Here is a 14,280-nt window from a genome sequence, read left to right as displayed (position 1 = left end):
GCGCTGAATAAAAATCTCCCCTGCTGAGATTTTTTTTAGATTACCTACAAACAGAAGAAGAGTCTTGGGATGCACAGAGTCCTCACATGTAGCGTATTAGAATGAGGAGTGTGTGTTAGAGGGGAACAGAAGGTGATGTTGATGAGTTGTGGTTCTCAGTGGGAACAATGGGGCTTGTCGGTGTAGATAACCCAAAAGCCAAGGCTTCTCACTGGGGCAGAGGATGAGAATGGACGGCCTCCTAGTGGGTATCCGCTCTGCCTTACCATTGCATACCAAACAAAAAAATTAAGACAAAAGATTTTCCCTCTAGACTTTTCTTATTTTCCATCTTTGTCATCCTCACCTCTTTACTTCCACTAGAGCCAAAACAAATCAAACTTTCATTCAGATATGTTATCATTTCTCCCAGATTCACGACGACACTGGCCCCAACTTTCATGATCCATCAGGCTATCATGGATAGATGGTTACAACAAAGCGCAGTCATAATGATGAATCTCTGTGGTTTCAGTTTCATATGTGTTATTACAGGCTTAATTAACAGGATGCAAATCTCAGCAGCCTGAAAATCAGCTCTGACTGGTAACCTATCTGTTACAATGTGAATGTGGCACTTCTGATGATGACAAAATAATGTAAACATCATGTGGCAGCTACACTCAGCCGCGAGGTCACATTGCCAAACTTCATCACAGACTAATTTTCCATAAATGACGTACTTACTGTAATAATAAAGTTAAAAGACTCTGAGCAGAAAAAGGTTTTAAAGGTTCTTTAAAAAAAAAAAATGTTTAGAATGTCCTGATGAAAATCGTTTCAGTCACTTTAACTAGCCTTAAAGTTCATATCTCAGATAACGTGGTGACATTAATAAAACCTACAAAGAATTTTAAATATTGATCAATATTTCTATTGATTATATTTCTGATCATTATATTTCTATTCTCTCTCCTGAGGGAGTTTTAAGAAAAACAACATTGTTGTCTAGATTTTCATCTGTGTGGGATCAGGGCTGAAATCAAGGATGAGTTACATCCGTTTGCTAAAAGAACTCAGTAAAAACCTTTTCTAAAGGAAAGAACCTGGAATAACCTCTTCTGTTACCTGGTTCTGGATAGAAAACAGATCAAAATAAATTAACGTGACCTTTTTAGTTGAGTCTAATTGGCAGGGTTTCCTGTTCCATTACAATATTATAGTAGAGAAAACACTATATTTTACTAAAAACTCTTGATGGTTTTATTTTTACTAAACACTTGTATCAATCACACCAAGACAAACTTTCTATTTGAGATGAACATGCTGCAGTTTGTGTATCTACAAATGACTTTGACCAGTCTACCTGCTTTTTTCCTTTCTGATGTTGACTTCAAGTGACAGAAAGCAGATTTCAGAGCATCAGCTGCTAACTCCTGCTAATTAGACCCCTGCTTCTGTTCTGCTCAGCATGAGTGTGTGCTGAGAAGTACTCACTACAGCGCAGAGTCATTGAGCTCATACTCGTAACCCCGGGCGGCCGCGGCCCTCACCCCCTGGTCGGCCCACAGACAGGACAGAGCGTGGCTCAGGAAAGGAAACAGCATTTGTTCTTCATCAAAACACCGCCCACAGGACAGGACAGAATGGGCGTGGACCTGCAAGAGGACGACACGAAGACAGAAATGCAGATGAACGATCAGGGAAAAGTGAAGGTCGGATGGAAAAGAAGGATGGAAGTCTAAGCAACATAAAAGTTTATGATTCTGTCTCCGCTTGCCAGACTAGCTCATGACTGGAGATGACATTTAATAGAGGAAATGCTTCGGTCATCATCTCCCAACAGGATGTACTGAGTGGGTGGTGAGTGGATGAGCTAAATGTTCAAATCAAATGAAACATTTCCACCATCCACCTATTGCCTAACTTTATAACTGTCTTATATCCAAACAAACAAGGGCTGTATGTGTTTTTAAGGTGCTGAAATCAGTGTTGGTGGTCCCTAGTGTTGATCTGTGGAATCACAAGAAATATTAAACCACTAAATCTGAACAGCAGAGATCAAAAGATACGCATAGACATTTCTCACTACTACCTTGTTCCTGCTGTTTGCCAAATTGATTCGGAGGACACCCATCCCATGGAGGACAAACTTCATAGAAGTCAGAAGGTTATCCAGCACCGCCGGCTGCCAAAGATCAGAGTTCACCAGTCAAATTTAAGTTCTCATGGGGAAAAAAAATGGCTGCATGATTCACTCAAACTTCACATTACAATAGTGGTAAACATGACTGATATTTCTTCATAAAACAGCTTAAACTTGTGTGTGTAACGTAGGTTTTTCCTGACATGCACCAGAGACATCAGAGTTAGAGCCCCTGACGAGTTTGAGGTGTCTTGGTGGTCTTGGTGGTCCAGTACTATTAATAAGCAATCTGTGTGTTTTGGATGGATAGTCGTTTGGATGCACATTTCATGGGCAAAAACATGGATGTAACTTCATTGTTCTTTTTCCTAATAAGACAAAAAAAATCCCAATCTCAAAAAACAAAGCAAACAAAGAAAAAGTTGTTGTGCACCATGTTTTTAAGATGAGTTATTTAAAATATTTTAAAACAATAGACGAAAAGATGGTGATCTGAAATGGGATGCTTGCTGTGTTTAACATAACTACGGTGTATCTTTCTGCTCTTTACATCCACTGGATGTGTAAATAGGCAACAATTTACATCAACATAAAAACTCTACGATGTGCTTCGTTTACAGTCGTGCTGCTGCCCCCATGTGATCACATTAGTGTGCTTTCTTTGCATAATGGGATTAACAGCTCAAGTAAACCGGGTTTAAAATAGTCTAATTTCTTTGTTCTGTTAAAAGAACATTTTTATAGACTCTAAAAAAACATTAACAAAAATCTACCAGACAAGATTTTCTGCCCTGGTTTATAAATTGGGAGAAAACATTTTATGATACAAGTTGTGTGAAAAAGCTGAATTTGATTTTAGGTGGCGTATTAGGAAGTTATTGGACGCCTGTATTGAAGTTTCAAGTTCTGCTGCTTGTTCCTTTGAATCTGGATATCACAAATAAGAGAAAACCATGAAGACGGGGAGGGTTGTGCCTTGCAAGAACACCTTGTCCATCCATCCATCCATCCATCTTCTGCCGCTTATCCGGGGTCGGGTCGCGGGGGCAGCAGCCTAAGCAGGGAAGCCCAGACTTCCCTCTCCCCAGCCACAAGCGAGAGCTGGAGATCACGACCAGATGAAGCCAACAGGACCACGTCATCCGCAAAAAGCAGGGACCCAATCCTGAGGCCACCAAGTCGGATCCCCTCAACACCTCGGCTGCGCCTAGAAATTCTGTCCATATAAGTTATGAACAGAATCGGTGATAAAGGGCAATCCCGGATTGAGGAGGAGCAGTGTGGTTTTCGTCCTGGTCGCGGAACAGTGGACCAGCTCTATATCCTCTTTGGGGTCCTGGAGGGGGCATGGGAGTTTGCCCAACCAGTCTACATGTGCTTTGTGGACCTGGAGAAGGCATTCGACCGTGTCCCCCGGGGGCTCCTGTGGGGGGTACTCCGGGAGTATGGGGTACCGGACCCCCTTGTACGAGCTGTCCGGTCCCTGTACGACAGGTGTCAGAGCTTGGTCCGCATTGCCGGTAGTAAGTCGGATTCGTTTCCGGTGAGGGTTGGACTCCGCCAAGACTGCCCTTTATCACCGATTCAGAACACCTTGTTTTAAGCATAATCTGAATTGTGTATTTACGGTACTGAAAATGACTTAAGCCAGTCCCCTCTATTTTCCCAAGAGATAGGAAATAATTGAAGCAGTTTCTTTCAATACCAGGTAACATTCAGAGCAGTAAAGCATAAAAATGCAAAAACATGGTTTTACATGTGGAACTAAGTTTCTCATTTATGTACACGAGTCGCCCCCTGCTGGTCATTAAGTAGAATACATATTACAATGCATTTCTGTTTTGGCTGCTTTTGTTCAGTCTTTTTTTTTTTTTTACATTATTTTGATAAAACTGCTAAACTTTCCGATTTCTTCAGTTCATAATTGTCATTAAGAATTTATATAATAAAATCAAAAAATAGATTATTCTGATCTAGATTTTCAAAATTTACAAAAGTTTTTTTTCAAGTTTACCACAAACAGAGATAGACACATAAAAAAAGGTTGAAGCCTGACTGCTGACTTGGACCCATAACAACATGTCAGAGAATAAAAACCTAATAAAAATCACATGAAGGTAACTCACGTCTTCATAAACCTGAAAACGAAAGATTATGTCTTGCAGAAAGGTGGAAAGAGTGTGTGTGTGTGTGTGTGTATTTTTTCTCTGTCACTGCTGCCATAAAAAGACACACTTGGCATTCCTTCATGATTCTATCTCAGTCTGGTCGCTCCTCTGCCTGCGTGCATCCAGATCTGCCGCTTGCTGTGACATATGTGAGGATACATGCTGGTTTGCCCACAGCGCTGCATTGATTTGTGTCAGAAATAAAGCGGATTTGAGATTTTGTCTCCCTGTGCTGCTATCTGGACATATGAAACCTAATATTACAATAAATCTATTAAACAACGCATCGTTGCTGTTTTAGAAATACAAAAACACATTTTTTCTGCTGGTTTTAAAAGCTATAATGTTAGTATAACTGGTAATAAAAAAAAAAATCTGCAGAAAATCTAAAACAGACTTTTATTAAATAACTATAACCTGCAACAGCCCTGGCTGGGTCACTCACACACAGTTTATCACTTTGCAGGAAAAGTGTCAAATGTTCCCATTTTTGCCAAAAGCTATCAAACAAAAATGCAGAAACAGCTACAGAACTACTGATAAGGAGGAAAACGGCGCAGAAAAGAAGGAAAATATGAAATTACACGTTTAGATGTAGTAATTTAGTTCATTTTAGATCCTGCAGGTGAAAGAATCAGCAGAAACACGTGCACGGTGTGTGTGTTGAATTTCCCCACTAAGACAACATTTCCAAAACTACCAGCCCAACCACTTCTGAGTATTTTGTTTTTTCATGCTAACACTTTGCAGTGTGTTTGCTGGCATATTTTTTGCATCTGATTTGGATTATCAACAATGAGATGGAATCCAGCCAAATTAAACTCAAATCCAAGTAGTGCTTGTTTGCTAAATGTTGCAAAACATCCACTGAAATTGTAAGTCAGAAAAGTCACCAGAACACTCAGCTACTTAGTAGTTTTGAAGCAGATTTAATAAAGATGTAAAATTGTTGTGTGTGTGTCTTTATTTGACAGATTAACTAAAAGTGATTTTTGCATGTGGAGTTCCTGACGGCTTTTCCCTTCATGGCATGCACTCATGCATCACAATATTGTACAGAAAATGGCCACCTGCAAAAATAAACCAAACAGGTTAGTTTCACAGAGTATGTTACCATGGTAACTGACTCAGATTTCTGCTGAACTATGCGCAAGCGGAGTCAGTTCATCTGAACTCTGACTCATCACTCTCAGTGAAATTATGTTTCTTTATCTTTGCGAAGTAGCTGAGTTGTGACCAAACCTGCTTTCTACACTCGGCCCCTGGCTTCTATTTAGAAAAGTTAGAATAATTTTGTCATAATCACAACAACATGAGACTAAAGTGACTCTGATTCTTCATTAAAGACAGTGGTGGAATTATTCCAGCTGTATAGCAGCAGATGCATCAGAAAGTTATTGTGAAGACAACAAAGAACTTTGTTCTTGTTCTCAAGGTGGAAAGAACAAGAAAAAGAAAGTTTATTTTATTATAATTTTATATTTCACAAGAAGTTTTGTCTGTGATGATTGAAGATTAGTGCGGGGGGTGTTTACATCTTCATGTCATGTCATGTCTTAGTTGCCACATGTGCTGCATATCATTTCATATTCTCTCACCACTTCGACCAGCTGTTCATAAAAACCATCCATCCACCACTGCTGAACCTTTCACATCAGCAGAGAAGGGGAATGATCATGCTGGGGTTCAACAAACCCACTTCTTCACATTTCCAACCAATCACACAATTGCCCACACAGTAAAAGTTCTGCTCAGCTGGTGGATCAAGAACAATCTTCTCATTTTGTTCTTGCTGCCTCAAGAACCAGAACAAAGTTCTCTGTTTTCACAGAGTACACAACCACCTCTGGAGCAGATTACAACCAGCTCTTCTGGTTCAAATCCTCGTTTGTTTGCTTTAATTCAACAAGTGAAAATCCACAAACAAACTCGAATCAAAGAAGCAAACTCTGGTCTGTCTACAAACGTGAGTCTTGATCCTTTTCAAATGAACCAAATCCAGGAAGTGGACCACAACGGAAAGGGCAGTGTGTGTAAACACAACCAACAAATATGAGCGTGTTGGATGTGGGATGACAGGCGGCTCTGGGTGGGAGGAATACCTCGCGGCCAGATGTGGAAGAACGCCCGAGACCACAAGGCTCTGATGCAACTCCATATTTTGCTCTTATGAAACAGAAAATGTCCTGCATTAACCAATAAATAAGACAGTTTTCCTCTTTGTTGTTTGTCTTGTCTAATCCTTTGGAATCATTTGATGGTTCTGCTGCTGGTGATGAGGATGTTATTTCAAAGGTTTGGTTCATCTGAGTAAAAGTGCAGCATGAAGACAAACTGAGACCAGAGGTTTGTTGCAAACGTCAATTGTTGCAAGTATAACGGACTAACAGGTGTGAACGCATCCTCAGGTTAAAGCCGCTAAGTAACGAAACAAGAGCGTCATTCCACATCTTTATATAAAGTACATTGCCAAAGTATATCATTTTTTATGGGAACATATTGACACAGTGTCTCACCTGCTTCTCCTGTTGCAGCAAATTAAAATGATCTACAATGAGACCAGATTCCCATTATGAAAAAACTCCCAGTACACTTTCCTTTTGTTTTCCAGTCATAGTGGTTGTTTATTTTTCTACCTTAAACTCAGAATACCACAGTAGTGTTACATAACAATACTTTCACATTTCCAACACAAAAATGCAACATGATCTAGTTTATCTTTTGCAGTTTTACTGAAGTTTAACCTATTTGTGCTAAATAATGAATAAATTAATGACTGTCCACTACAGGTCTATAAGATGCCAACTCAGTTATGTCCTGTGACCGTATCAGTGCAGATGTGTCTCATAACGCACTCAGGGTTGAGAATGTTTCCATTTTTAACCCTTTAAATGAAAAAAAAAATGCAGACTAAATATCACTATGTAACATCACCATGGGTCAAAAACTCCATTTTGTCACTTTCTTAAAATAATGGCTCTTGTAATTCTTCTGAACACACAAAAGTTTTCTTTTTTTGTTGATTTCCGGTAGTTTTTTGTTTTTACAAAATCTTTAAAAAAAATTACTTAAGCCATTATTTTAAGATTGTGACAATATGGCACTGCTAACAGCAAGGAGCCAATCGTCATTTAAAAGTCATAATCGTGTGAAGTCAACAGTTCCAGCGAGCTATCCTCAACCTTCATCGGTTTCCGTGTCTTCTGCTCTTACGCTCTCCATGTTTTAGTTGACCTAACAGCTTGTATTGGATACACGGAGCCTGGGGGCCCACAGGTGTCTCTTAGAGAAAATCCAAATCCATAATCTGCACTACGTCACCTCTCTGGAAGTGTGGAGTAAACTGACACCCTATTTTTACTGATGACACACTGTGTGTGTGTTTTTAAGCTTGAAAGGAAACGGAGTGTGTTACACCTTTCTAACCTTCGTTTCCTGCCTGCAGCAGCAGTTTAAAGCCCTCTGGGAACTTTGTGCGTCAGCAGAGATATTATGAGACTCATTACAACTGGGTAATCTCTAAATCCATCCAGATACACTGGGCTATTGTTCTGGTTCTGGTTCCTGTTGGGGTCAGCTCCCTGAGTGCAGAAAACGAACAGCCATTAGCAGTTGTCTTGTGTCTGAGTATTTGCAAAGAAAACAGAGCAAAGAATGTGGCTGATCTGGCAAAGGTTTGATATTTAATCATTAACTAGAGACCGTGCAGTGAGCTGCATTTTGCTGAGCGCACCGGCTTGTTTGGGAAATCAGTGAAGCTGCAATCTACTCAATTAACTGCAATTTTACCAGAAAATCTTTTAACCCCCAAATAAAGACAAAAGAAATACTGACATCACAGACACACAAAAAACAGAGCTCAGTGTGTGTGTGTGTGTGTGTGTGTGTGTCTGAGAGAGAAGAACAATCCGTGAGTCTGACCAAAGTAAAAACAACACCATGTCCTCAGGCTGCAAATAAAAGAAGGATGAGACAAAGAGGAGCCTTCTTTCAACCATTCTTCCCCTTTTTTCTGTTTGACGCGTTATCCTGTCCCGTCATGGTCCTAATGCAACACAAACCCGGGTTCGAGGGCCACAAATAAAGATACAAGGCTCCTCTGTGTTGCTTCACAGCACATTTGGAACAAGGAACAGTGTGGAGCAGGACATCCCATTCAGATGTTTACCACCGACTACGCTGGTGGATACGGCAACAACTGCTCAAGATAAACTGAGATTAAAAAAAAAAAGAAAAAAAAAAAGAAGTAAAAACATGCTCACAAAAAATAAAGATAGATGAGCTCACTCAGTGTGTATTTACGGTTCTATGTGTGGAAAAGAAGGTGTGTTTGTGGTTGCAATGGGAGGCTGGGACAGTCCGGGAAGGGCAGGCCTGTGGGTTAGTGTCATTTTTCGACTTGAAAATAAGGGCGTAAACTGAGAACAAAGACAAACCTAACTGACACAAAAGAGGACAAAAGAGACGTGCTACTGGCATTCAAAATGTGTTGGTGCGTGTGTGCTTGCTTGCACTTGCACAAAATACGTTGCGTCCTGCTTAAACAGAGCATGGAAATCAACTGGGCAGGGTATAACCCCGGCTCTGTTCCTTTACAACATTTATTTTTAAGCCTAAAATAATTCTTTCCTGTGTGGCAGGAAATTATGCGCATCACTCTTTCATTTGTCTGAAGCAGTTGGATAAAAATGTGTTTAACACACAAGTTCAGCCAAATTCTTGCTTTAATGAGGGCAGACTGGGCTTTTTTTCTACTACTCTGTGTTAGTTTACTCATGGGTTGCTAATTTACTCACATAAATAATATTACAAACACTGGAAGGGGGTGGGGGGATGGACAAAAATCATTCTTTCAAAGTCGCCAATAAAACTACATTGCTGAAATCCCAGCACGCCTAAATGATGAGTTGATCCTACAACGAAACTGGATGGATTTTGTAGACTTGTGTCTTCTGTTTCCCTCATGTTTAAGGCTGTGAAGAGTCTTTAAAGTGGAACTATTATGTGTATTTCAGGGTAATTTATTTTTATTTCTGAGACCAGAAGTTCTGAGATTGATCGAGTTATTGTCACAAATCGCTTTATTTACTTCAGACCGACCCTCTCCGTAGGCTGTCAGATCAGCCTGTGGGCAAAACGAGTGGATTGAGACTCTTCCGCATTAAGTCCCGCCTCCCGCCACTGCACTAGATCGGGAGCGCGCACCGCACCTGCTTTTGCCGTCATTGTAACGTCTCATAAACAGAAGGATTAGGGTAATATGGACTCAATAAAAAACACAAAATACAATGTCAACACATAGCACACAGCCCTACATGTTGGAACCTGAATCAGACCCTGAAAACGAAGTGGAAAACAGCAACCCACAGCAACGAATGCAGAAGGATGTCTCTCTTTGGTAAACTCACCAGCCATCGTTGGAAATAACTTTATCCCACGTTTTCCACCCGCCTGATGTATTTGTACATGCCCTTGTTAACCAGTAGAAGGTAACCAATCACCGAACCTTATCCCCCGGGACATCACAAGGATTTCGAAGTAGAAAAAACTCTCTAAAAGGACGCGTTTTTCGTTGCCATGGAAACTGAACGGAGAGCGTGCTGGAACTCAAACTCAAACATGAGTTTAGGTGATAAAAAAAACCAGTACCGTTCACATGTCTGATGAGGATTTAACACTGTAACACTGTAGAAAGCTCAGAAAACTCCAAATACCATAATAGCACCCCTTTAAGCAGCGAGTGATTTCCTGCTATATTTAGCAGAGAGCTTAGCTTTGTGAATCAAGGAGGATTTTTTTTTCCAGTGTAGCTACGGCAACAGATACTCTGACCTGGAGCAACAGAAGAACCCATTTTAATCTTAAACAACTCAAACCTCCAACATTTAGTTGAGGTTAGAATGAAACCTCCAGATGACAATGACATGATCTTCTCAACCGAAATACCACCGTGTTCCCCGCTTCACTGATGCACACTGGCTAACACATCCTGGCGACATATCCCGTCACCAAGTGGTTGAATTGACTGAGATGAGTCATATTCATTAAATAGTTTCTTTGGGATTTGGGAGGGGGGGTGTTGTTCAGTATGTGTGTGTGTGAATGATTAGGTGTCTATTTGTTTTCCTTACTGTTTTAATATAAAGCACTTTGCACTGCTTCATGTATGAAACGTGATACAAATAAACGATACAAATAAATTACGATTTGATTTGAGCAAATGACTTTTTACTGCTGCACCACTAAAAATAAATGTTGCAGAGCAGTGACGAGAAATCAATTCTTTATACTGGATCAAGTTTTTCAGTCATGGGACAGAGCAAGTGAACAATTCATTCATTTTATGAGAGGGACCAGAATACTGGAAGCAACTGAGAAATTTGTTAGTTTGTTCACCGCACAACGCGGGAGGGAAATAGCAGTAACCCTGGAAACTTTGAGGAAGTGAGTTGAAAAAATAACCCCAAATTGTTGCTTTTCTTGTTAACACTTACTACATTTTATACGATTGCTGTTAGAGTGACAGTTGGACAGTAGTGACGTGGTTTCTTCTTTGTGGTTTGCTAGCCAGCGGTAGCAGGGATGAGTCATTAAATGAGCTCATCGAGAGGAGGAATTATAATTCATGAGAGAGTAAAATGAGTTTTGATTTAAGCATTCGAGACTCCCGTCACTTAGTTCTTAGGGATTTTTAGCGGCTTAAATGGAAAAAAAAAAGAATACCGTACATTAAAATCAATATTATTACTGACATCCCAAAAGTTCTTCGCAGGAGAACACAAAGCGAATGAAGCATCTTGTGGTCGCTCTGAAACCAAAACCATGACTAAAGCTCGCAGACAAAAAAAGACTCAACTGCTGTCATTAATTTATTTACACATTTAATTTAAAAGGAGTAAATTAACCTGATTTTTTTTTTTTTCAGAGCTGCGATCATCAGAAACACTGAAGTCCATTTTTGGTGTAAAAACTAAAACAAAAGTGTGATTGTTCTGCTTGTGCATCTGGTCGATGGTAAAACTCTCCGAGTCTTATCGATCTGACATTTTTAAAACACAAAATAAACTTTAAGATAGATTTATTGGATTGCTGTATTATCAGATACTATTACCATATTTCCTATAATGTTACTTGTCTTCTCCACTGTCCACTTTGCAAACCACAGTCACAAGTTTAATTGCACGTATAAGAAAGAACGCTGCCATATACAGTTTTAACCCTTTAAAGTCCAACCAGATAAAAGGTAAGAAGAAATGTCTCTTATTTTCTTCAATTTCAAGTCGTTTTTTTAACAAAATTAGGGGGGAAAAATGTGTGTTTTTACCATTTATTGTTGTCTAATAGGTCAAAAATATTGTAATGAGTGGTCAACATGACTGGAAAGCACTTTATTAATACAAGTCCATTTACTTGTTAATGTAATATTCTGCCTCCTAGGATGAATGTGGGGGGCAGGACGCAAGAATCAGGTTGTGTACAAGAAGGTTTTGAGCAAAGTTTCTACCACAAAGTGTTTAAAAAGCCTCAGAAAATGTCAAATATGATGAGTTTGGCCTTAAGAGTTATGGTGAATCTTCTTTGAGCTACATACACTCTGCACATCGATCTTCCAGCAGATCTCCCTCAACAAAACCAGCCAAACATCTGACGCAACCTGCTGTTACAATAACACTGTCCATAAACTTTAAACCTGCACTAAAATGTGAATCAAAGAAAAAATTCCAGCTGAGTGTTAAACAAATAAAATATCCAGTATAAACTGTGTCGCTCTACACAGCCCTGCCGCTCAACAATCGGGTATTGCACTGATCTGTTTGGAGGTGATCTTTCTATCAACATCAGAGTTCAATAAGAGGATAGTCTGATGCCTCTGTTGACAGGAATGAGCAGCAGAAAGGTGAACGTTACTGGAGGCTGCAGACAGTGAGGGGAGTGTGGAGGAATATGAGGGAGCTGAGGAATCTTTAATATTAAGGAATGCATTCATATATCCCACACAGTTGTCTGTGCAAACAGCTGGGATCTTTGCAGCATCCGTAGCATAATCCTGACCAAGGAGCAACAGCCAAAGCTTTTCAGCACATGAGCTGATGTTAAAAAAAAAAAAAAACAGGATCTATTGAACTCTGGACATCCACACTCAAACAGCAGCAGACAACAGCAACAGTTTGTTTCTATAGATGTCAAAACAATCCGTGGTTTAATATAAACTTCAGAAGTTCAACACTGGAGCCTATTTCTAGCTTTTTGTCTGTTTCACAAACTCAAGTGTCGGTCTCTCCCAGTGATATTATAAAGTGATAAAGGAGGTATCTGAAGAATGATGAACAAGCATCCCACACACTAGTTATGAGTAAATTGTATTACAGAAATATTGAACAGAATGGGTGAACAAAACAGGGACTTGGAAGTTGATAAGCCTTTTGTAGAAACAAGCAAAGGGGGGAAAAAACACAGTGGAACTGCAGTGTGTGTGTGTGTTGAACCGTTTCCATCCCCCCCCCCCCCCCCACCTCATCTTCACCCCTAGAACAACAGAAGAATTTGGCTTTCATTTGTTCTCACACACAGAGAGAAAGAAGAGCAGATGTGAGCCAAACCACCACATACCAACTTGGATCTGACCAGGGATATCATGGGAAATATCTCTATCTCTCTCTCTCTCTCACACACACACACACACACACACACACACACACACACACACACACACACACACACACATCACTGCTTCCTTGCCTCTAATCCAACCCTTACCTTTCTCTGTACCTGTAGCACATTCAAGTTTGTCAACTTCCTGACTGACAGAAAACAACAAATAACACTGATCTGACTGACTATTTTTGCTTTTCTTTTCCATCACTTTGTATAACGTGACTGGACTGTGTGTTTAAGTGTGTTTTTCCCACCTTGAAGCTGGAAAGCTCTTGCTTGGTGAAGCCACTACTGTGGATGATTTTCATTTGCTTGACCAGAGTGCTTTTACCGCTCTCTGCTGCACCTGTAGAAGCGTCGGGAGTCAGTTAAAGTGTGTTTACCTGTGCATTTCTTCACCTGTGCGCAGGTTATAATCTGAGTGTAAAGTGTTTAGTTCAAAAGTAAGATTTATGGCTCCTAACTGAATGTATTAAAAGGCACGTTGGAGATTCTTTAAAGTCAGATTTCATGATCAGTCGTCTCACCTAGTAGGAGGATTTTAACCACATTCATCTCCCGCTTTGCGTATTCGTACAGGTCTCTGTCTATCTTGGCACTGTGTATCTTCGCCTTCTTCTCCTCTGTAACTTCGGTACCGAGGCAAAGACCCATCCTGAGCGATCATCTCCCCTCCGAACCAGACCAGGCAGGAAAAACAAAAACTGGGTTGTGCAAACTGCTGTCAGTCCATTTTTATTTGCTTCTATTAAAACCCACAGGGTCGCAGTATGTAGAGGACAAATTAACTGCTAAATAACTTCAAGCCATATCCCCCCCAAAAAATCCTTCAAACTTCAAACAAGTCGCTGCACGTCAAAGCCCCAGAGAGAAAACGGATTTTACGCGTCGCTGCTGGAGCTTTTCTTCTTCTTCCAGCGTTAAAAGAAACGCAGAACTGCTCAGACTCTGTGCGCCGCAGCGGTTCAAACTTTGCTCTGCCGCCTTCCCAAAGACCCCAGTTAATCCCAAAACTGTGTCTCCTCCCACCACAGTCTGCTCCCCGATGGAAACCTTCCCGGGAAGTGACGTGAGAGGTGCCGCTGCGCGTGATCTGACGTCTCACCAAAGGATAACCTGCACGGTAAAAAGTTTGAAGGCATCCACCCTCATCATCCATTTATTCATTCTTTTATTTATTTATTTAATTGGCTAATTGACTTTTCAGTCTGGTTTTATCTCGCCATAGCGCAGATTTAAACCTTTTATGAGGGTTAAATCAGCTGCTTTGCCCGTGCTTTTAGATTTCACATCTGCCTTTGCAACCATAGATTATCATATGGCTGGAACTGC

General features: G+C 40.4%; 1 protein-coding gene across 1 annotated transcript in view; it reads right to left on the bottom strand.

Moving 5' to 3' along the window:
* Positions 1-13,721, bottom strand: part of gnav1 (guanine nucleotide binding protein (G protein) alpha v1) — a 38,447-nt gene extending 24,726 nt beyond the window's left edge. The window contains exons 1-4 of the mRNA XM_079261779.1: positions 13,476-13,721; positions 13,203-13,294; positions 2,075-2,167; positions 1,477-1,637 (exon numbers count right to left, since the gene is read on the bottom strand). Of these exons, the coding sequence (XP_079117905.1) occupies positions 1,477-1,637; positions 2,075-2,167; positions 13,203-13,294; positions 13,476-13,602 (473 nt within the window). The 5' untranslated portion in view covers positions 13,603-13,721. The remainder of the gene's footprint in view (positions 1-1,476; positions 1,638-2,074; positions 2,168-13,202; positions 13,295-13,475) is intronic.
* Between the last annotated feature and the right edge of the window lie 559 nt (positions 13,722-14,280).

Source organism: Telmatherina bonti (assembly GCF_933228915.1).
Source record: "Telmatherina bonti genome assembly, chromosome: 3".
Taxonomy (NCBI): Eukaryota; Metazoa; Chordata; class Actinopteri; order Atheriniformes; family Telmatherinidae; genus Telmatherina; species Telmatherina bonti.
The sequence above is the reverse complement of the archived record's forward strand: the minus strand, read 5'-3'. Positions and strand labels throughout refer to the sequence as shown.